This window comes from Neomonachus schauinslandi, chromosome 5, assembly GCF_002201575.2.
Source record: "Neomonachus schauinslandi chromosome 5, ASM220157v2, whole genome shotgun sequence".
Lineage (NCBI taxonomy): Eukaryota > Metazoa > Chordata > Mammalia > Carnivora > Phocidae > Neomonachus > Neomonachus schauinslandi.
The window spans coordinates 82109071-82134045 of record NC_058407.1 but is presented as its reverse complement, the minus strand read 5'-3'; the positions used below and the strand labels follow the sequence as shown (position 1 = coordinate 82134045).

At 35.0% G+C, this 24975-nt stretch overlaps 1 protein-coding gene across 3 annotated transcripts in view; it reads right to left on the bottom strand.

Annotated features, from left to right (window-relative positions):
- The window catches only part of SOX5 (SRY-box transcription factor 5), a 346461-nt gene that overhangs the window by 207677 nt on the left and 113809 nt on the right, over positions 1-24975 (bottom strand). For all 3 annotated transcript variants that reach the window (XM_021690523.1, XM_021690525.1, XM_021690524.1), the window contains exon 3: positions 8607-8693. In XM_021690523.1, the coding sequence (XP_021546198.1) occupies positions 8607-8693 (87 nt within the window). The remainder of the gene's footprint in view (positions 1-8606; positions 8694-24975) is intronic.

Genomic DNA, 24975 nt, shown 5'->3' with positions numbered 1-24975 from the left:
ATGTCACACACCTGTATAAAATCATTTCATAGCTTTACCCTGCACATAGAATAAAATCCAAACTCCTTACCCTAACAAAGCCCTGAATGATCTAGCTCTGACCTTCTCTGGCATCATCTCTTCCATTTCTCTTTTGTAAAAGTGCTTCAGTTACATGGCCTTCTTTAAGTTCCTCCAATACCAATACACCAAGTTCAAATGTGTTCAAGACCATTTTTTAAAGTTGCTCCCATATTAGGGTCTTTGTGCTCCAATTGTTTTCCATGGAAAAGTCTTGTCTTAGATCAAGATTTCTCAATCTTGGCACTGTTGATATTTTGGACTAGACAGTTCCTTTTCTGGGGACTGTGTCGTGTAGCATCTCTGGCTAGATGCTAGTAGCACTTCCCACCTAGTTATAACAACCAAAAATGTTTCCAGACAATGCCAAACTTCCCCTGGGAGAGAACCACCTCAAATGATGAACTTTTCCCTTTCATTCCTTTTGCATATACCCGAAGAGTTCCTTCTATGTCCCTCACACTATTCTAGGTGTTGGGGATATCACAGTGTCTAGGCCAGACAAAAATGTCTCTGTTTCAGAGAGCTTACATTTAAATGGAAAAGATAATAAACTATCAGATCCAACCAGATAATCATTTAAATGCCAACTCCTCAGACTCCCTCCCTTGAACAATGAAATTTAGGAAGCCACCATCTCACTTTCAGTCACATCATTTAATTTTTATTCTGTTCATAGTAGTTAACACCATATGTTGTATTTTATTACCATAGTCATTTATTTATTGAATCGTCCATAGAATATAAACTTTATGATAGCAGAACACTAGTTTGTTTTGTTCGATGCTGGGAATCCAGCAAAGTAGACATCCCATCACAATTTGCTAAATGAATAAAGTAAATTTCATAAGAACAGAGAAAAGTCCTTGATTGACTAATAATGTACAATTCTATGCATAAGGAAAACCCTCATCAGGATTACTCAGATTGAAAATGGTCTTGAACACATTTAAAATTTTAAGAAAAAAATCCGTGGAAGCTGACATTTCCCCAATATTGTTTTATTCCACTCAAACGAAACAGATATATGGCTTGAAATTAAATGATCAAAATCAAAATAAACTGCTAAGAGTTATTATACAAATAAAGGAAATGTAAGAGTAAACTCATTCAAGAAGAAGGGGAAAGGCCCAGAATTTTGACACTAAAAGTAAACTGGGGATTATGTTTCTTCCTTCAAAAAACTTACCAGAAATTTAATTCTTTGTTACAAAGCAATGGTCAATCTTTGCAAGGGTTTTTTTTTTCTATTCCCCTTTAATAATTGGTGTTACTTAGCCTATTAGTGTTAAACTTTGGATAGGACTTGACTTGTTTTAATTTTCTTAATGAAAATATTGTTGTTCTCAACTGGTACTCCTCTTGAAGAACCTAAAAATAATTTGTTGTCCTGCCTTTAAAAATTCTGCCTAATGAAAGAGGCTCTACCATACTGTAAGCTTTAAAAGGGCAGAAATCCATCTACTCTACTTGCTACCATTCTATCTCTAGAACATAGCACATGGCCAGACAGCAATATTTGTTGAATGAACTAAAAATACAATGAATAAAAACTAACTTAAATTAGCCTAAATGTACAACTAAAGCTTCTTTCAGTGGCACTCTTATTGTACAAGAGAGAAAAGGCAGACTCCCTCATCAAAGATATTAGTGGCGTCATTCCAATTCATTAAAGGAGTATTTGTTCGGTTATCCAACTTACAAACATCTATGAATTGGTCTTTTTCATTAAGAACAAATTTAATCAAACTTTGATAAAATTTAGCTACCTACCCTTTCCTGCTATATAAATACCCTGAGAGGTTAGAATCAATTAAAATTATATAAGGAATATTAGGGGCGCCTGGGTGGCTCAGTTGGTTAAGCGACTGCCTTCGGCTCAGGTCATGATCCTGGAGTCCCTGGATCGAGTCCCACATCGGGCTCCTTGCTCGGCGGGGAGTCTGCTTCTCCCTCTGACCCTCCTCCCTCTCCTGCTCTCTGTCTCTCATTCTCTCTGTCTCAAATAAATAAATAAAATCTTTAAAATTATATAAGGAATATTATTATTTATTACATGACAGAATAAAGTAATTGATATTCTATTATACACTGCCAATATTATACATATTCTTACCTTATAGATTTCAATAATCATTTTGAAAAAACAGTGGTTTTTGTTCTTTTGCTTTAAGATCTTAAAAAGAGGCCTTTGGCTTGGATTTAAATATATCTCCTATAGGAAGCTTTCAGTTATAAGGCAACTGACATAAGAGTGAAATGGAACATTTGACAAGTAGCTATGATCTTTACCGTTATTATCCTATGGTTGATGCTTTGCTTCTGAGATATTATAGACAAGATGTGTGCATTATCACTTTTGTAGTGAAAGCAAGGGTTGTTCTTGTTCCTTTTTTTTTTACTTTATTCTATTTCTTATTACAAATATTTACCTTTAATGGAAATTATAATTTTACAAACTTTTCCCAAGATTATTCCACCTACCTCCTTGGATACTGTATTTAAAATGTAAAAAACAGTTGTCACTTTTTTTGTTGTTGTTTAAATCACATCAACTTTGCCACATTTACAGACTTTAATGTTGTCTATAATAATCTTCTCAAAACATGGCATTTTTAAATTGTCATCCTTTCATCAAGTACAAACTGGGTCCCAAACTTTGGGCCAATGGCAAATTAGTAGTATACAAGGGAAAGGTAAATACGTAAATAAGCTAACAATACAAAACAGTGTATGTGTGCTAAGGGACAGATCTAAGCATAGAGTAGAATATCATGACTGCATCTCAGAGGGCACTGCATCCAGCTGTGCTGGGCCTGGAAATGTTTTCAAGTTTTAAAGGATTTTAGAGATCATCCATTCCAACTTTACTGAGGAGAGACTGCCAAGCATCATGCAAAGAGCACAGCCTTTGAAGACAGGCAGGATTAGGTTCACATCTTGACTCTGTCACAACTAAAGTATATGGTTTTGGATAATTAATCTCTCTCTCTCCTCTCTCTCTCTCTCTGTTTCCACTTCTTCCTATGTAAATTGGGAATAAAATGACTCTGTCACAATAATTTTGTAAGGAAAATGTTTACAAGGTGCCTGTACATAAATGGGCATGTAATCAATAGTAATCTGCAACTGTTTTTTAAGTGAGCAGATGAGGCAATAAACCAAAAGAGTTAAACTGATTTCCACAAGTCCTTGGAAGAATCACAGCAACATGACACCAGTTTTTTTTTTTTTTTTTTTTTTAACTACACCATGCTTCCCTAGGAAGAAAAATAGTCATTTAAAAGAGGAGAGGGTTTTAGGTTAATTCCATCATCTAATAATCTGGATAGTGTAAGCTTTGGAGTCCATATCTATAAGAAAAAAAATAATGGTTTTAAAATTATTTCAATTTTATTTTTTTAAACATTTTATTTATTTATTATTTTGACAGAGAGAGAGAGACAGCGAGAGAGGGAACACAAGCAGGGGGAGTGGGAGAGGGAGAAGCAGGCTTACTGCTGAGCAGGGAGCCTGATGCAGAGCCTGATGCAGGGCCCGATGCGGAGCTTGATCCCAGGACCCTGGGATCATGACCTGAGCCGAAGGCAGACACTTAACGACTGAGCCACCAGGCACCCCAAATTATTTCAGTTTTAGAATCTTCACATCCCTTGCATGAATGAATACTCATTAAATGAATGAATGTATTTTTAAATGAGAAAAAAATATTGAAGAAGGCACATTTTTATTTTCAAATACAGAATCAGATTTAATATGTAAGAGTATCTGTTAAACATGCATTATTGGGGTGCCTGGGTGGCTCAGTTGGTTAAGCATCTGATTCTTGGTTTTGACTCAGGTCGTGATCTCATGGGTCATGCGATGAGCTCTTCATTGGGCTCCGCTCAACGGGAAATCTGCTTGAAGATTCTCTCCCTGTGCCCCTCTCCCTATTTTCTCTCTCTCTTTCTCTAAAATAAAATAAATAAATCTTTTAAAAAATGAAAAATAAAAAATAAAACATGCATTATTAAGTACCTTCTTTGAAAGATATATAAAACTTCTTAATTCGTGAACTAGATCATCAATACAGAAATCAATGAGATCCAATGTCTGACCATTCTCTTTCCATCACTTGCTCTGTTTATACACTGGCATAAAGCCTCTGGCATTCTGGGACAGAGCAAGTCACTGATGGGCAGGAAACATAAAGTCACTTTTTTGTCACTTTGACAGACCTTGCCAAACCTCATATGCTATGGACCAGTAGTCTTTCTTCGGTTCTCACAAAGTAGTTTTTTAAAAAAAGTGAACACACGACTCATAAGCAACTACAGAGGAACTATAAAACAAGCTTAGTAGATTGAAAACATTAAGCATTCACTTTATTTAGAAGTAAATGTCTATGTGTTATGTACCTTCTTCACGGCTGACTCTTGCATTGAACACGTTTCAGAGGCAACAGTTCCCTCAAAAAATAATCAACATTTCCAACCCTTTTATAAAAATGTGCAGGCATATATTTTAGGTTAATGTACAAATGAAGTAAGTCACAAAGTATGAGCAAAGCATGTGATTCTTAGTTTTTTTGATTTTAAAAGAAAGGGTTTAAAACAACTTTCAAAGTGACAAAAACCCTTATGTAACTAAACGGGGATTTTAGTTTTCATGTTTTAAATTTAAAAATTCTAAGGATCCCTTACTAGATTTATTACCTGGGACCAGATTCTTATTCCATGCCGATTTGTTTACAAGTCGTCTAATGTCATTTAAACAGAATTATCTCTTTCAAGCCACATACTGAATCCACACCTCTTTTATCTCAAAATGTTATGTCACCTAACAGAGGATCTACTTTAACCCACATGTGGGATCTAAAGAGCATGTATTTATCATGAGTTCTAAGAGGCCAAAATATCACCGAATAGGTTATTTCCTCGAATCTATTACTGGCATTCTAGAGCGGTCTGGTGTTTGCCTTTATGTTCCATCTTCTAGAAAGAACAAAATTATAGCTTTCAAAAGAGCCAATTTTTTATTATACCAACTGCAGCTGGCATTTTTCTTAATACCGGATACAACATTTTCCCGGCCTAAATTAATGCATTCTGAGCAGGGTCAGAAAGGGTCTACCAGAGATACCAATGGCAAAGAAACCAGGCTCTGAAGAATTCTTTTTACAAGGCAGGTGGCAAAACTGATTTGGGCTTATCTGAGGCACCTGGACAGAAAACCTCTCAGACAACGCCCTGCTTTTCTAACTTCACCAAGATAGAAATATTTGCGAGAATTCTGCATGCAGATTTTTTGGTCACAATTCTACAAAAAAAAAAAAAAAAAAAAAAAAAATTTAAGTCCGTAAAATACAAATTCTTGCAATGACTTTATTGAAAAGAAAATGATCTGTTTAGATGAGTCAAAGCTGCCACGGATCCCCAGATACTGTGCTCAGGTGAAGTGCCAATGCAATGACCTTCAGTGTAATGGAATTTCATGCTAGCTAAAACAACGTGTGATGGCCCCGTTGCCAAGGGGAGGGCAGGCGCGGTTTTGTCGCCCTCTCGGTAACTATGAGGCTCTAAGAGGTATTTCTTCACCTCACACAACCGTTACTCAGTGCTTCTGCTATAGATAACAACAAAAAGCCCCGCAAGCTGACCGGTCCGCACGAGATAGCTGACTGGAGAAGAAGAAATAAATCATTTCTTCCGGCAGCTCATCAGTGGATACACATATATTGACGGTGGGCCAAGCTTTTCAGTCACACAGTTGCGTTCGGCAAAACTGGATCTAGTGTCCTTTTTGGATGTTTTTTAGAGGGCTGTTTTGAATGTAACTTTAAAACCTAATTACTTCACATTTCCAAGGTACCAGACCATAAAATGGTATAAATTCCAACAGGCAAAATTATCTAACATGAGAAATAATTTTATGCTTTCAGAAGTGGGTGACCTTTACTAACCCACACTGTTTCTTGAAAAATGAGATTGACTTTAAGTGGGTATGACAACTACTTATGGATAGCTAAAACATCCAAACCAAATGCTATTTATTTCCCCTATTTTTAAAAGTTTATCATTTTAACTTTTTAAACAGTAATAGCAAGAAACAATTCTTTGAACTTTGCCAATCTGTAATATTAACCTTTGTCCAAATGCCCTGAAATTAATTCACATGCAGCAGCTTGAAGCCAGTGCTTAGGAACTGAGCTCTGCTCTCCCTTGGCTAGTTTTAGATTTTAAGAATAGGTGCGCTCGCGCTCGCGCACGCGCACACATACACACGACACACACACACACACACACTCATTCACTCACATGTTTTCTGGAACTAATTAAAAGTCAAATGAAAACTGACCAGTGTAAACAGAGGAGAAAAGTTTCAGTTGACAAGACTTGGTTAATACTGTAAAGGCAGTACCTGTGCTAACATATGCAAAGAGTGTATTAAATATATTATTCTCGATTATCGCTAATCATCTAATAGTTGAATGAGTTCATATTTCCAGATAAAGAAAAGCTCACACTTATTCTTGCCTACCTCAACCCAAAACAGTGCGCACATACACGAGACTTACACCTTTATTTGCTTCATAAAAAAAAAAAAAAAAAAAAAAACTGCCAAACAGCTAAGCCATTGTTCTCACACACCTTCTTCTAAGGTGGCATGAAAACCACATTCCTGGGCATGGCATAATCATGGTGTCTGACCCCCCAAGAACCATTAAGTCAAATTCATTTACCCCCAGAGGGCTACACACTATTGTATCCTTTCCACTTTCTAGCCACCTATGAACAATGGAGAGTAATTGCAACTGTCACGGGCAGTCAGTAGGAAAAGTAAGCCAGCGCTATTTTCCCAGTTTTCTGCCAAACCTATCCAAGCACCTAATAACCATGCCCCCAACCAAAGAAAGATCCACAGGTTGCCTTTTAAATGCATCAGAAAACAGCTTTTTTGAATAGAACCAGAGGACAATCACCAAACTTATGCTCTGAATGTGAAGCTTAAAAAACTCAAAATTAAAGACAGAACTTCTTTTGACTGTACTACAGCTTCCTGAACTAACCCCACAGGCAAGCCTGAAAGGAGAGCGGAGCTGCTTTCCTCCAAGCTTATCATCACTGCCGTGGCGGCTTTTAAGTCTGACTTGTGAAGAAAACGAGGGAGGGAAAAATGTTTGTCCTCCAATGGAATGAGATCACAAGGCTTGGAACAGGCGGTCTTCTCTGTTCTACTCTCAGTTTTCACTCAGGTCAGAGGAGAATAAAGAACCTTGGAGAGAACACATCCTCTACCGCGGGTGCAAATGGGTTAAAAATCCAACATAATAATATAAAGGATCTGCTGCCTTGGAAGAGAGATCTCTCTGTTCTCTTTAAACTTGGTCTTCAAGCTCTTTAAGACATACAAATTATTATCTGTTTGAATTTGATTCCATTATAGATTTTGGTTACTGAATTTGTTGATTAGCACCCATTCTTTCTCTCACCATCAAGGTCTACTTAATCATAACCTGAATATATGTAAACTTCAAGTAGAATGGATGAAAAGTGAAATATTCAGTCCAGCATTTTCTGGAAGTTTCCAAATGCTGAGATGCTAGTGTCCTGTCTTTCTTTAGGATGCTCCAGTGCAGCAGAGCCATAAGAAAGACAATTGCCTTTTTCATTGGGAGAACATGTGCGCATACATACATATGCAAAAAAGTTATTTATACACATATTTCTACATGTATATTAATATAAATCTGGTGATATTTTAAATATATTCAGCTTCTACCAAAAAATATAGAGTAATATATAACGAAATATTTTAATATTGATGAATAAGTAGTATTTTTTTTCTCAAAATTAATTCTTTAGAACTCAGAATCAAGTGTGCTATTGGCAACAAATAGAAAACCATAGACTGCCTACTAGGCTTTGAGAAAACACACATTAAAATTAACTGAAATGACCATTTGATTCTATTTTTATATGAGAAATTAAGCCCTCTCCCACTGTTATTAGTAAAAGTTTATTAAGATATGAATATTCAGTATCATGAAGTCCATACAGACTTTTTCTCTTAGTTGTTTGTAATGTCTGATTCAAATAAAACCAAACCAAAAATATTGCTCTCATTAGTGAAAAACAACCTTTATTAAGCTTTCTGCATTCATCATTTCTGGTTTTAAATGTAGATTATGTACATTCACACTTCTAATATGTAGAATGTATAAAATCATCATAATAGGCAGTTTTTAACCCTGATGTAAATACATTCCTACTTACAAGGTAAATCATTTAAATTTTTTTTTTAATGATGAAAACCAAAGCCTTTTGAAGATACAGTGGGGTTATTCTGTTAAAATGACATTCCATTTATCTAATAAGGCACAAACAAAGAGAAAATAAGAACCCTGACACATCCACTTTCAAGCTAGAAGGAAGAAACACCAAAGACAGAGAATACATGAGGCAGGAGGGGATGGGGGGGAGAAGCACTGTATCACTGTTATATTTCAAAATATAAACTTCATTTTCGTACATTTTAGATCAAAATAATTGCAAATATATTACCTTTTATTTCACCAAAGTTCCCTGATCCCATTGCAAGAAGTTTGTCTTTCCAGTCCTTTGAGAGTAGCTTTTCAATACTGGGGGTTTCTAAGTAAAGAAAAAAAAAAATGTAAGCAAATCAACACGACTATCTTTACAATGCAGCTCATTAAAAGTCTATCTGCTAAAAATAAGGCCATCCCTATCCGGGCCCCAGTTCATAATGACTTCATCAACAAACTGATAACGGAGGGGGGGTGGGGAGAAGAATGTGTTTTGTCACCTGCTGTTTCAAAATCATTAGCTTTTTCTTCTTGCGGAACAAAGCCGTACTAATTCTTTATGACAATGGGTACATATAAACCTGCAGTTCATTGTTTTTCAATTTGGTGAACAAATTCCTGCTATAATAGATGCTTGTCAATTTCAGGGTGTTAGTCTGCAGTCAAAAAATAATTATGTTGATAAAATGCAGAGCAAAAAAAAAAGGCAAAGAATTAGCTCTTAAATCTGCTACATGTAATTATATCCCTCTGTGTGTTTACAATTACATCCACTTTATAATATGTGTTTAACATCGTATGGTGGTAAGCACACTGTGGAAAGATTTGCCAGTACCGTGAACGTGAACACTAAAAAAAAAAAAAAAGTTGGTATAAAAGAAGATTTACAAAGATTGCAAAATCTAGAAAAGTGAGTAATGCCTATAATAGAAACCTATTATTTGCTTATTTCAGATTTGTCTCACATTCTTTTAAAATGCCCAGTATTGAGACAGGGCACATATATTTTAAAGAGCAAGGTTATGCTTTAGTCTGATATTTGCTTCTATATATCACATGGTTTTTGACCTCTTCTTTTGTGTTGAATTTTAATGTATAAGTAAACATAAATGCTAATAAAACTCCCAAACATTAAACTCAATTCCAAACAATGTAATTGTATATTCTTGTCAGCATTTAGATGGGTACACAATTACAATGGCTTTCAATCCCACGATTAGCACTGTATTCAGTTAGAAAATGGAGTGTACTAAAAGATAAGTGTCCCAGTATGCTCCATCTAAATAACAATACCCACACTTAGTATCTGGATCTAAGACATACACTGCCATTCTCCACATTGGTGTTTATGTGTATTTGTGTTTGTTCAGACATTTGTTTACCCCCTACTAGGAGCATAAAGGGAGTACATGTTAACTTATCAAAGGGACCGTCTGGCCTAGAGACCATAAGATTATTAGAAACTGGTTCATTTTCCCCACAGTAAAATGCATTTTAAGGCGTCATCATCATCTTTGGCTAATGCTATCTACTTCTCTCAGGCCTCCATCTTACAGCCATTGACTGTCAGAGTCACAAAGCCCGTGTGGAGTTTTCAAAAAAGTAGAGGTGAAATTTCCTTGGAAAAACTGTGACAATATGAAACGCTTTTTTTTTTTTCCCCAGATGTCAAAAACTTCTGGAAAATAAAATAGTGAGTCTGTATGATTACTGCTTTACATAGTCTATGGTCTATACATATGGTCACACACACACACACACACACACACACACACCTACCACAATTACTGTGTACACATTTACTATGGAATTTACTACGGAATGTGTAAGTTGTATTTTTTTTTCCTTTGTAACAAGGTATCTCCACTTCTTACATTTTAAGGAAGACAGATCCTAAGAAATTGCTTTTACTTTTTCTTCAAATATCCCTCTTTCTGTACCATAGTGGTTTTGAAAATGGTAATGACAATTCTGAGTAATAAAACAGCTTAAATCTCTTCGTACTGTAATCAATATTTCTGTTCATTGAGGCTTTCAAAGTAACTTTAAAATACTTCTGCACGGATTTCCAATGTTTCTACATTCCCAGTAAGCACTTCATGAGCGAAATCATTTTTTAAACCTTATCAGAGTAGGTCAAACAAACACCACTGTTTCTTTTTTCCAGCACTCCACAAAAATTCTTGAGTAGCATGTAAACAGGGTACAGCCAATACGGTATTTGCAATAGAGTACTGTCAGTCATTAAAAGCTAACAAACCTTTGCAAAGCAGGAATGCAGCAATAGAAATCCATTGTGCACTAACAATAGGCCCCTGAACCTCCCGGCACCAAAAGCAGACCATTTTACTTTTAAGGCTATTGTCTGCAAAGTCCATGACAAAGCTTTTCCCCTGCAGCTAGACAAAATATTCACTGTAGTGTGCTCATAAAGAAACAGAAGTCTTCTGTCTAAGTTGCAGAGTTAAAGTAACAGCCGCCAGATTTCTGAAACCTGCAGAACATTCCTAGCCTCTTTATTAACTTACATAAAGATAGAAGGCTCCTATACAGAGCCACTTTTTTTTTCAAATACCTGACATATATATATATATAACAACTTCTTTAAGACCAAATAATTTGGAAGATGTAAAATCAGAAACATATCTATCTCGGGGATGTCATGTCTGTGGATGAATACAGACACTAATATTTGTAATTTGGGTGACGTATATATTTTAAATTCAGATTCAGTAAACATTTATTGAGCAGCCTATGTGCCAGGAACTATGTTAGATGCTTTTACCTGTCTGTATTCTCTCATTTAATCATAGCAAAAACCTGGAGGCTCAGATTGTGTTATTATATCCATCACACAGGTTAAAAACAAAAGCAAAAAGAAAAAAACAGGACTTGTCTGAGGTCTCACAAAATGTAACGGGCAGAGTTGACTTTTTGAAGTAAGGTTTTGTTTTTTGTTTTGTTTTGTTCTGTTTTTTGCCTACAAATTCCGAACTCTCTTGTCAACAATGAAATGATAATGACAGCTACTATTTTGAGGGCTAAGTGCTAAGCAGTGTACCAGGTCCTTTACATGTGGTATCTCAAACTTCTCATAATAATCTTCTGAATTAGATATTTCCCTAAGCTTTGGTTTCTTAAGTGGTAAGCAAAGGCACCAATATCTAATTCAGAAGATTATTTTGAGAAGTTGCCCATAGGGAGCTAAGTTCCCCCTACTGGATCCCAAAGTCAGGGGGACCAAAAGTGTATCATTTCACCCACTTCACCTCTCTATCTGAAATACTATAAAATAAAGAGCTTTAAGCAAATCCACGTCCAGTATTCCTCCAACGGCTATTGTTGTAGCTTGTCTCCACTGGTCATTCATGAAGAGGTGGTTAAGAAATGATTTCACCGTGGATATTAATGAAGACAGTTAATGATGAGTTCACAATGGTCATAATGAACACAGTGGATGCACGGGTACTAGTGACTGAATTTCTCTGAAAATGGTAAAGAACCCAGAGAATATAAATGACTAGAACTGTAAAAGACCAAATGGCAAAATCCCAATATTTATAATACACCTGTTCATTAAATGTGTGAATGTGATTAAGGTGAAATTTGACACAATTATGTAAGTGTTGCTTCAGTGTTTATGGACTAAAAAATATAGTAGTTATCTATTAAATATTCCATTTTCTAAAATGAGATGTGATTTTTTAAAATATGTGTAGAATTGTATTTTATACTGTGAGTATGTATAGTATGTTTGTGGACATACTTATTTTCCAAAAGTTCAAATTCTGGATTATCCATCATTTTCACATTAAGATAAGCCACAGTTTTACTACAAGCACCTTTAAAGATTCTCCTGAGAGTTACTTCTCTCCAACATTGAAGTATCGCAATTGCTGTCAAAATAAAAATTAGTGCTCCCTATATTAAAATAAGTGAGAGAGGTAACAGTAGCTCTTATTTTTGCATAGCATTTCAGTTTATATAATGCTGTCAGATGCAACGGCATTGTCAATGGTATGCATTGTTATTATACCGTTTTGCAGATGAGAAAACTAAGGCTCAGAAAGATGCTTTTCCCAGCATCACCTAGCCAGAGAGTAGAACAGAGGGAATACAGAACCAGGGCCTTTTAATTCAGGGATCTGTGTCTTTAGGGGAAATATAAATACGTACATATTTTAAAATTAAAAAAAAATAAAATAAATGGTAAGAAATAAGCTATAAGATAAATTAGAGGGTGATGACAGATATCCTTATCAGTCAATCCATTAATATTAAGATGACTCTAACTGGATTACTTTTGTCTCTTTCTGCCATCAGGACCCTTTTGATATGTTTGCTTGATTTTCCTTCCTCACCCTTGCCTCTTTTGCTCACATATGTTTCTTCACATCAATGCCTATGGCAATCCCCACCAGTGAATGGCCCCCCCCAACTGTGCCAGCCATTGTTACAACAGCATCCTGCCTCTTTAGGGCCTGTTCATTCCCTATAACTCTCACTCCTTTTTCCCTTCAGTGCCAAACACTCTTAAGACTGACTCCCTCATCTGGAACAATGAGACCTAGAGACTCATGCCAACATATTGTAATTCTCCAACAAGCTGCCAGTGCCAAGAGTTAAACCACATTCGCTCCAGTGCAGTAGCTTTACACACAAGCTCAGGTTTTTGCTTTGTGTTTATGTAGGTTTTTTCCCTTAATCTCCCTTGATCTGCAGTGGCAGAGCTCATTGAAAAATCGAACAAGCAAAAAACATGTATGTGTAATATTTGACTTTTTTTAAACAAAGTCCCCGGAGTTAGGTCTTACCAAATCTACCACAGTTTATACTTTAATTTTGTAGCTTAACCTAAGCTGTGTTATTCGTGACATGTGATAGGGTGCATGTTTAGGGATGGGAGTTGTCTTCTGAAGGAACAGCAGTATGTCTAAACTTCAAAAAATATAGCAATACCTCTTCAAAGTCAAGAAGTTAAAGTGACATTATGTAGATTATTCACATCGTAGAATCAGAATTTTAAACCTGCATGGATCTTTAGATATTATTTAGATAAGCATTTCATAAAAGTAATTTATTAAATAAAACACACGACATAAACGGAACACAAATTGGTTACTTAAAACCAAAACAAACGAAATAAGCATTCCATTGTCATGTCAATCTCATTACATTCCACAAATTTACATTTCATTTCTACAAGATTTAGATCTATTTAAGGGCTAAGAGACTGTCAATCTTTAAGTGAATTGTGGATTATATAGTGTAATTTAAATATCTGACCAAGGGAATCAGTGTTGGGAGATGACTGTTTTGCTCAATACAATTTGGGTAATAAATAGTCTAGAACAAATTCTGCATTTTACAGACTGAAATTGTAAACTAAGGTTAAAATACGACTAAAATCATAAATCTAATTAATGATAAAGGTAGGACCTGAAGCCTAACTCCTAGTTCAGTGTTCTTTTCGATATGCCACACACAATAACAAGTTCTTTTAATAGTCAAACTTGTCAAAAATGAAATGTTAGTCCAGTTTTATTCGCCTCATCTAGTTTTAAACAATTATTATATGAGAGTTGATCTGGGCGACTGAGCTCTGTTTGAATTAGGTATTGTTAACTCAATATTCTCCCCTTGCAAGCTTTCACTTGATGGCCAACATAAAGCTGAAGAATAAATACAAGTTAGAACACTTGGCCAAATATATTTTTCTTCAAAAAGCTAATTACAATTCAGTGCTTGCTATTTAATTATTCAATTACTGATAATAAAATTATTTTTGAGGGGGAAGATTGGGCTAACTCTAGAAATCATATATCTGTAAGAGTTTAATTCATGTTGACAATATGCACAGGCCTAGACAGCATTTTGGGGCAAATACTAAACAATGTAATGGAAGTAATGTAAAACTTTTATATATCTGGAAAGTTATTTGTCCACTGAAGACCACGGGGCCTTGTAACATTCCCATTAGCCAAGCACTGCAGCTAGTCTGCCACGGAAAATGTCGAGTTCTTCTAGGAAACATTAAAAAATAATACATACCACAACACACAAGAGAAACACATCTGAAATTCCAAAGCATTAGAATTTCAATAAGCCTCATTTTTATATGTAATTATCCTAAAGTGAATTAAGCTCTACAAATACTTTACTTTTAGTGGTGCCAAAATACTTGTTTGTTTCCACTTGAAAGTTAATAAGAGCTTGTTAACAGAAAGGAAAAAAAAAATTTGGCCTGCTGACTCAAGTTTTAAAATGTTTAATGTGCAATCAGTTTTTGGAATATTGCAAAATTTAAATCAATACTTACAAGCTTGAATTTTCTCGTTGCACAAGCTGAAACTATTAACACACCTGCCCAATTATATTCAATCTTATACCACATTTTAAAAGAATATTTCTTCATCACATGATTAAACATGCCATAATCAATATGATATAATTGCTACACCTCAATAACCTTGGGTTTACTCCTCACAAGATGGCTCTATATGTTCTACATAAAAAAAAAAAAATCATTAAAAGAGACACTTAGGAAGCTATATTGTTTTATCTACTCTATCACTCAGAAAGTTAGGTATATTTTCTTTTCTTTTTTTTTTTTAAGGATTTTATTTATTTATTTTACAGAGAGAGTGAGAGCAGAAGCAAGGGAAGCAGTAGAAGGAGAGGGAGAAGCAGGCTCTCCGCAGAGCAGGGAGCCAGATGCGGGGCTCAATCCCAGGACCCCGGGATCATGACCTGAGCTGAAGGCAGATGCTTAACCATCTGAGCCACCCAGGTGCCCCAAGTTAAGTATATTTTCATGCAACACTTTGTTTTGTCCTTGTTTCAAAAATTAGAGGCCAGCAAAAATAACATTAAGTAATTTGGGGGAAGCATTTCAAAAAAGAGTTGCAAAGAGGTATCCCTCATGCACAAAATCTCACTAATGTTGTGCTACTGAACATTAAAAAAGCCTTGATGTCATACAACCAGACACCATCACTTACTAGTTTTGTGACCTCTGGCAAGTAGTTTAACCTCGCTATGCTTCAACTGACTCATCTGTAAATGGGAATAATAACTGTACTGACCACATACGATTGTCAAAATAACTAAGTGAGATAATTTATATAAAGCTCTTAAAACACTATGGGGCACACAGTAACCCTCAAAAATGTTACTAACATTACAACTGCAACTTAATATACGACAACCCAAAAGAACTGTTTCAAAAATCAAATGAAATATATATGCACATGCTTCACTGTGCCCATCACTAAAACAACCCAGAATTCAAAAACCTCATCAAAGGATGATGGTTGTCTCTATCTTTTTTATGGTAATGACCCACAACCCTTAGTTTCATTGATTATCTACCATCCCTATGAATTTTTTAGTTGGTTCATGCCAATAAAGATGATAGAGAAAAAGGTGTAGTATCATGAGGGACAAGGATAGTTGTCACTTCCATGAGGTTAATGTATGAACTGTCCCAAAACAGCACAGATACACAAAAATACTCAACTAATCTTTGCATGATTTTTTTATTTTTTTGGACAGTTGTCTCTCTTACTCTCCATAGGCTCTATTACATCCTCAACAATGGCTAAAGCTTTCAAGCCAGTGCTGTTGACAAGTGAAAGAGAACAACAAATAGCATTGTAGTGCTCTTTTCCCAGGGTCACTCAACCAGCGGTAATAGTTATTATTTTTATTTATTAGCACTGTAGCCCTGTCCTCTATCATGGCTAACTCACCCCAACCCCCATGACAGCAAGAGCATTTTAACTTTTAATAAAAATGAGAGAGCGCAGCACTCCTGTGTAAGGCTCTTTCGGCAAAGTGCACAGCTAATGAATATTGCCCATTTGTATCCAAATAATTTATGATGTCAGTGAAGTGTGGGTGGGGAAACATGAATTAAGTTGTAGTCATTTGTTACAATAAGAGGGGTGACAATGGAGAGTTGGAGGAAGCAAAGGGGTTGCTAAGGCAAGAGGGGTAGAATAGAAAAGCATAAATAATGTGATAGAAATTCGGGAGGAAGATGTTCATGATTGTATCAGTAATAGTCAACTTCAAAAAGTTAAAGCATTTCCCAAAAAAGTTTTTCATGACTATGTCTTTTTATTTTATTCATCGAATAACCAACTTTCTTAGACATCAATTACAATAAAACTTACTCTCCATATGTTTTATATGAAATACTATTTTCTCAACTGTGGATATGTGAGATAGAGGAAGAAAGAAAAATAGAAGACAAACCATAAGAACTAAGTCATAGCAAAAGGTACATGAGAGTCAGGCATATTTAACACAAAGTCTTCGTTTCACAAGACAAATTTACAAACAGGAGTTTAAGATAGCTTAAACATATAGCAGTTTAGTAAAGATAAGAATGCATAGTTCTAAGCAAATTACATATGCCTACTGATATATTTAAGAAAAGAATTACCTAAATATGTATTTGAATTATAAATGAAGCAATTATCCTACTATAAAAGAGTGTATTCACATAATCATCCATTTAATTAGATATCTAAGACCATGATGAAAATGAAAATTACTGATCATATTTGTACAATTGTGTTGTTGTTGTTGTTTAAAATTGTGAAAGTGGGTGGTAGGGATGATAAAGGAGATACAAAAAGCAGAGAAATAGAAAACCACTGAACATACATTAGAGTAAGATTCCAATACTTTAAAAATATGACAGAATGTTTTACCACTGGAAGTGAGAATTAAAGCGCATACAGCCTGATGCTAAACCACTACACATCCTGAATCTTCTCTATCACAACATATGTGAAAACAAATCACAATCTCAGCTTGCCAGATGCCTGAAAAGATATGAACAATAAAAACTGACATGATTCATATGATAAATTAGAGATTGTGATATGCAGGTATAGTTGAACAGTTGAGCTGAAAAGCTACTTACAATTCAAATTATTTTTTTATGTTCTAATACATAGCATCAGATTTTAAAATTAAGAAAAATATCCCCTGATTTGCTTAAAATCATATATCTAAATTTGCACATATCCTTCTCAACCAAAGTAGTCCATCTGCCTTAACAACTTGTTATATTTGGTCTCTCATAACCTTTCATGGATTTTGGATCGTGTCATTTTTAGAGTAATTTTAGATGAGAAAATACAATACTTGTATTTCCAAAATGGCATTTAATGTTCACAAGCTTAGACACATCAACAACGAAAGCTACAGTCCTGTGTTAGGTATGATATGCCGTGACCCCCCCCCATCCCCACCCCACCAAATGCAGAAGAGCCAAACAAAATCAACCTGTAAGAGTTCTCTTTAAAAAGAATTTTCATTTAAGGAAGAACGAGTGGGAAAAAAAAAGATAAAAAGGAAGCACACAAAAAAGAAAAAAGTCTGGATAAATAGAAAAAGAGAAAAGCATAGTTTGTTTTTCACTTTTCCTGTATCACCAGAGATTTAGCATTCTCAATGTTAAAGTCAGTGGGTATAAAATTGGGCATGGAGAATCCATTGGTATATTCATTTAATTTCTTAACTGAATGAATGTACAAAATGATTGTCTTTGCTTTTAGTGGCATGATGTACTATTAGAGCTATCAGACTACTTTAAAAAAATCGGATACTTCCCTTTTCATTATTTTGCACAACTCACACACGTACATACACAAGAAGATCAGGAGACGTTAGACTCTATCCATTTATTTATTCATTTACTTAACAATCATTATTAAGCTGCTACTGTGGCAGGGTGACAGGCACTAAGACATGGCCTCCGCACCTCAAGAAATTCACTATCTCCTGGGAAAGATGGATAGACTAACAGCGACCAGACACTAAATGTTTGACTCAAATTGCTAGGATGTCACTGAGTTTCTCTTTTATTGTTTCATTTATTGAAGTAAAAACAAAGAGAACATGCCTTATTTTAATTATTACATGGTAAATAAAATGTGCTGAGAGACTTTTTCCTAAATGCTACTTTTGCAGTATTACCATAAAGAGTTCAAAAATAGTCTACTGTTTATCAATCAAAGCAGCTATAAAAAAAAATCTACTAAGCAATACTTTCCAAAAATAGGGCCAATTTCTCATCTTGTCTGTAATTAGGAAAATAATATGAATTAAGTCACACTATCAATATAAAGTTAAATTAAAAGATAAGTATATGGATAAGAATAGTAGAATGGATTATTTCAACAAAGAATAGGTACTATATATTTTTGCAGGCATGGGGATATTTATAGGAGCAAAACAGAAGTGGATCCTATCCACTTGAAGTTCATCTCATAGGGAAACTTCTTTAAGTGCAAAATTCCAGGGCCACTGGGAGAGTCTGGCTCTTTATGCCTTGGTTGAGTCCCAGGAATCTGCAATTCCCAAATACCTGAGGTAATTTTTTTGATGAGGAAACACCGATTTGGGGTATAACAATATGGATAAAGACATTCTACTACATTTTCAGAAACTTGAAAACTTTTTTCAAGCAGTTAAGACGTGAAGTAGAATATATTGAATTCTTCTTATGAAAAGGTAAAAGAATTTTACCAACATCACAGTGTCATTTGAGTAATAATAATTTAAATATCATCAACAAAAAAAATTCAAATACATTCCAATAGTTTTCTATCATACAACTCAATGAGATATAGTAATTCAAAGGAGAAAAAAAGTCACAGTAAAATGCAATAATGAACTACCAGGAGCTAATATATGTTTTATTTATTAAAAAGGGGGAAAATAGAGAATTATTATTACTGGAGTACTGGGAACAAAAATTTTGTTTAAAAATCTTAAACAAGGGGCCATTAATCATATGACCACATGTATATTCATGTATGTATATTCTTCAAAGTAATGTACTACACACATAATATGAGAGGTATCTGTGTTTCTGTAAACAGCAAAGAAAAAAGAGAAGCCCCTAATATGTCAACTAAATGACAAGGGCATCCTCTTTTCACAGTTGAGAACTAAGGTTCAGAGAAGAACAGTGGAATAACATTGCAAGCAATATGGTAAATCAGAGAAGAATGAGTGGGATAATATCCTGATTATTCATTTAAAGGAATGGGAGGACAACGAATTATTAATACTGGAAAGGATGTTAATGGTAGAAAGGAAAATAATCTCTACCTTGAATATAATTAATAGGAATTTTTATAGCACAGAAGCATTGCTGCTTATTTTTCTATATTCTTTTTTTAGATTTTATTTATTTATTCGACAGAGAGAGAGAGTCAAGTAGGGGGAGCAGCAGAGGAAGAAGGAGAAGCAGACTCCCTGCTGAGCAGGGAGCCTGATGTGAGGCTCCATACCAGGACCCTGGGATCATGAACCAAGCTGAAGGCAGACGCTTAACCAATTGAGCCACCCAGGCACCCTTTTTTTTTATACTCTTAAAAACACCAACCTATAGCATCTATAGAATCATGTCTCAAATCTAATAACTGAGAGGAAAACATTTGAAAGGACAGAGAAATACCCAGGGAGAGAGAAGAGAATAGGAAAGAGAGGTCTGCTGAATATCCCTTCTTTCTCTTGTGCTTAGCTTTCCTGAAGTAATCATTGAACAACTTAACTCCCACGTATGTAATAAATAATAGATAGAGATATATATTCCTTAAATCTTTCTCTTTCACATATACATATACTTAATATCAAATTTATGATATTAAATTATCTTGTAGATATCTCATCAGAAATGTACCCAAAGAGAAAAAGCAGGTGGGGGTGGGAAGGGCTCAAGGGATGTTCACCACACTATGATGTGTACCTCATGCTTTCTTAATGACTCACTGATTTAATAGAATAAAATTAAGAAAGGTAGGGGAAAAAAACTTATTTATAACAGCCTAGGGATCTTGGTGAAGTACAATGAAATGTCAGCAATTAAAAAATAAAAAAAAAAATAGGTCAATATTTCATTCCCAAAGGATGGATGAATCCAGTAAAGTGACAGACCACCCAATTTTCTGACCTTAGAGTCAGAGAGCAAGTTTTTACAAACTTGGGAATGGTCTTTCAAAAGCCACAAAAGTCTGTGTTGCACATGTCAGAAATTCAAAAATGTTCATATCTCTGGGAATTTTCCCTGAGGGACATGAAAACCCCAGGAAGCTGCTATCTCAGTTCTCACAAAAAGGTGCAGAGTATGTTTAAGCCCCACAGGGTCTCTATTACAGGACATTAAATCTCCCACCTAAAGTGAACACTGGGATGACTCCTGAAGATGGTTACAAAAAGGCTTCACTGCCCTCAACTATTTGGAAAAATCTTGTAATCCCTCTAGGAGGAAGATTCACATAAAACATTGTGAACAATGATGATAAATTAGAAACACATATTTAATCATTTTTATGAATTAAAAGTGTTCCAATAAGAGTAGTTGAGATCTTCAGTTAAACTACAAGCATGACAAATAAATCATTCTAAGTATTGTAGCTGTCTATAATCCTATTTGCAGAAGGCAAATAATTTATTGCAAGAAATCTGGTAAACAAAACTTGTGTTTGCAAAAAATTTGTAATCATCAAAACTGATCTTTATTATTTCCAACAGGTTAATGTTAAAAGGTGCATTATCTACTTAACATTTATGTTCATGAAATTTAAAAAAAAAATAAAGTGTTCCATTTCTAAAGAGAGAAAGGAAAAACATCATTGCTCCATGGCAGCTACCAAAGAATGAGAGAGAAATTACTTTGTTTGATGAGGGGATTAAATTCTTTATAAGAATACTTCCAAAATTTATAAATTACATTAAAGTAGATACATAATCTAACAAGTTTCCCAATTATACACTAGGTGTCGATTTATTATTCTGGTCCAGAGTTCAAGATGTAAAACCTGGGTTATTTATTTCTCTCTTTTCTTCTCAGCAAATTGTTCAGATTATAGCACAGCACCCTCAAAATTATAAAGCATCGAAGCCAAATCTCAAAACATGTAAAGAGTTCTGTGCCAAATAGAGCTGTATAAAAATTAAAAACCAACACCTTTAAAAAATACTTGATTTAAGTTTAATCGAAACTTTTGTTTTCATACATATTTCAGCCTTTCTGTTCTTTTTTTTTTTCGTCGTGACATATTAAGTGCCTAAAAAATAATGATCAGTGAGATTTCACAGCATGGAGGGGAAAAATAATAGGAAAAAAAAGTTTATTCCACACTATTTGAATTACATTTAGGTAGTTCTCAATGGGGCTACTACCAAATCCTTTAAGCCCACCAGCCTCTTATCTACATTAAATTAATGAGGCATCTCAGACATTCATTCTTCACCAGCAGCTCTAGACTCTCCAGTTGGACACCTACAATTTACTAAATTACAAACAGTGACCTAGGGGAGACATCTGTTTGTTACATGCAATATTGCATTATAATCTAAACTAAAAGAATATTTGGGAGATTAAGATGATAAGATATATGTTGAATTGCATTTTCTGGGGTTAATAGGGGCCGGTCTATAATTCTGTGATCTCTTTTCCCATACAAGTTCCTATTTTCCCATCAGGAAGCAAAGGCCTCCACAGATCAACATTATGAAATACAAAACTTATGAACAATCCAATACTAAGAGGTCTCTATTATGCCATGATACTCACTACCGCCATACAATACTTTTATTAAGCCTCAAATACATTAAGCTTGATTATAATCAATTTTTTTTATAATACCACCTTCTTACTAATGCTCATAACACTTGGCTCCCAGGGATGTACTTATAATGAGATGGCCAGGTGTATTTTCCATTAAATGCCTCTGTTGGAGTTTCTATAGTGCTTTTTCTCATATATTTCAAGTTAAATCCTCCTCTATTTTTATGTTTACCTCACAATAGCCAGTCCCTTTTCAATGATTAATTTTCTATTCAAAAACAATTTGCTTCTTTTTCCTTTGTCCTGTCACGGTTTCAGAACAACGTCTTTCCTTTTCCCTTGTCCACTGCAGAAACTCACCTCCTTCCCCCCCCTCCCCTCCAGATCACTACCTTCTAGTCTCCAACTTCTTTTTAGTGACATATAGTCCAAAATATTTAGGAGCTCCCCCCAGCAGGAGGCTACTCAATTAACAAAAACAAAGCCCTGAATGATCAAGGCTTTAACTGAGCCAAGAAGTACTGTGGTCATTTATATTATATGACCTCAGCAGTCTCTTGATTGAATTGCAACCCAGCATTAAATCAAACACTGTGTGTTGTGGGTGTGATTTTATAAATGCTGGGTGTGTGAGGTGGAATCAGGGAGGTGAGAGGGGTGGCAAAGAGATTAGAAATACTCTCAGGAAAAAAAAAAATCACAATTCAGAATGCATTTGGTTTTTTAATTTTTTTTTTCTTTTTTAACATGCTCTTTACTTTGTTTTGGAAGTAAGATACACTTTGTGAAATGCTCTGAACTAGTATTCCAAGGCATGTTTAAACAACAGAAATAATGGAAGCATAATTGATTGCAGCTGGGAACTGTCACCCTATCAGTAAGCAGCACCTAACTGGCAAATACTACAAGCTTGTTACAGATTCCTTTATGAATTGGTCACTGTAAGAAGACTGGGCATTCTTTATACCACACACTCAAATCAAAATCTTCACTGATTTATTTTTCAAATTTTACTAGACTAGAAACAGTGAGTGGTTAGTCTGTTGGCCTCTCTCCAGTGTGTTTGGGCAGAGAAGGTAGGGTGCTTGTTTCATAAAGCCAAACACATAACAGGTTTATAAACATGCTATATCTTTCAGTCACGGAGGAGATATTCAGTAAAAACAATCTTCTCAGTACATGAACGCTCATAGGAGAAAGGAGGAGAAGTAAAAATATCTTATTCAGAAACCCATTTTTGTGAGTCCAGTTACTATAAATTTCTCCATACATATCATATTCCAATCAAGGACTACCAAGATTCAATTCTTATCTAGAAGCAGGCTTTTATATCACTCTTTCAGTTAATTTACTTAACTCAGACTTTCCCCAAAAAGGAGCAAAGAGAAAAAAAAGGAAAAGAAAAATAAAGAAAGGAAAACTAATAACTTCACATTAACTTACTAAGAGAAAAGCTACAGTAAGTCCCTTTTCCTATTTTCTTATATTTGTGTAGCTGTTAGACATTTTGCAAAGGAGGGGAGTACCAGCCAGCCTTTCACAACAAAAGACCCACTGTCACTGAGCCAGTCCCAGACATGGTGGAAACCAGCCCACAGGAAAAGGCCTGGCTCCAATGTTAGGCCCCGGCCGAGTACAGTCACTATATTCACTCAAATTGGCAACAGGTCTCAGTGTTCCTGGCTTTGAGCTGTGAACAAGGGTTGGGATTGAATAACCAATTATACAACCGCTGACTGAGTTTATCCAAGGTTTGCAAACTGCTATAATAGCCCAGTATTCAACCAACTGTTTTATCCTTTTCCAGATACAGTGTCATATCTCCCCTTGTGCTCCATTTACATGTCACTTTATTGCATACATCCATTAAAAAGGTTAATACGGTGTCACACTCAATGCCCACACGTTGCCTTACAGGAGTTCTGCTTCTCTCCGGGGCATTTCATATAGACACCTTTCTCTGTCTTTCACTTTCTCTCTGCAAGCTAAACCAAGTTTCTGTCAAGCCTACAGAACAGTGGATGAAAGAACAGTAGCCAAATGTCAACAGTTTCAAAAATACGCCTTAACACTAATGGGCTGTTTGAACCCACCTTGGTATATTAAAAATGTGAAAATTCTGAAGTTTGGCAGTTCAGACTAGCACCCAAATGTAAGGGGCACATACAAATTCATCCAAACGTGTGCCTCCCCCTTTGCCAAAATGGATGTCTCAAAGTTCAAGAAGACCTACAATTTTTCTGCATATTTGCATGCCTGCTTTTAATACGAAGTGGTTATGATGGAAATTAAAAAAAAATAGAAATAGAATTCCAAGTACTTTTCCTAAATCTCTAAAAACCTGAAACTCCTGAACGAGTACCTTCCAACTCAATAAACAGAATAAGGGAAATGGTAGAAATATCAGGTAGTTATGACGGAGTTGGCTTTTTTTTTTTTTTTTTTTTTGATGCCTTGATCTCTGGTCTTTTATTTATTCCATGCTTGGTGTTAACTGGTGTTTTACACAGTGTAAGCTTATCTTTTCCACTGAGGCTTTTTATCTTTAAAATCAATAATACAGATCCCTTCTAGAAATCTAAGTGATATGCATTGGAATATATAAAAATCACATCAACATTTAATAAAAAAGCTGGCTAGAAATAAGAATGACTGATACTATGCAAAATCATTTACATATTTAAATATTTGGAGGTATTTCTTTATGTATAATTAAAATAAGAGGAAGAGTACCCTTTAAACCCACAATAAAAATTTTTATATAATCATGTATAATAATAATAATAATAATACTGAAACAACCTAAACAACAGTAATACTAACTACTAATTGAGACTTTAAGTGGTGTTAACTTTTAAGTGCTTTATATACAATTCTGTTTAACTCTTGTGAAATTCTATTTGTAGTTGCTAAGAGCAGGTACTTTTTTGTAGCCAGAGTCTTCCTCCTTCATTTACAAGCTTAGACATCTTGTAAAATTACCTAGCTTCCTGTGCCCCAGGAATTAGTA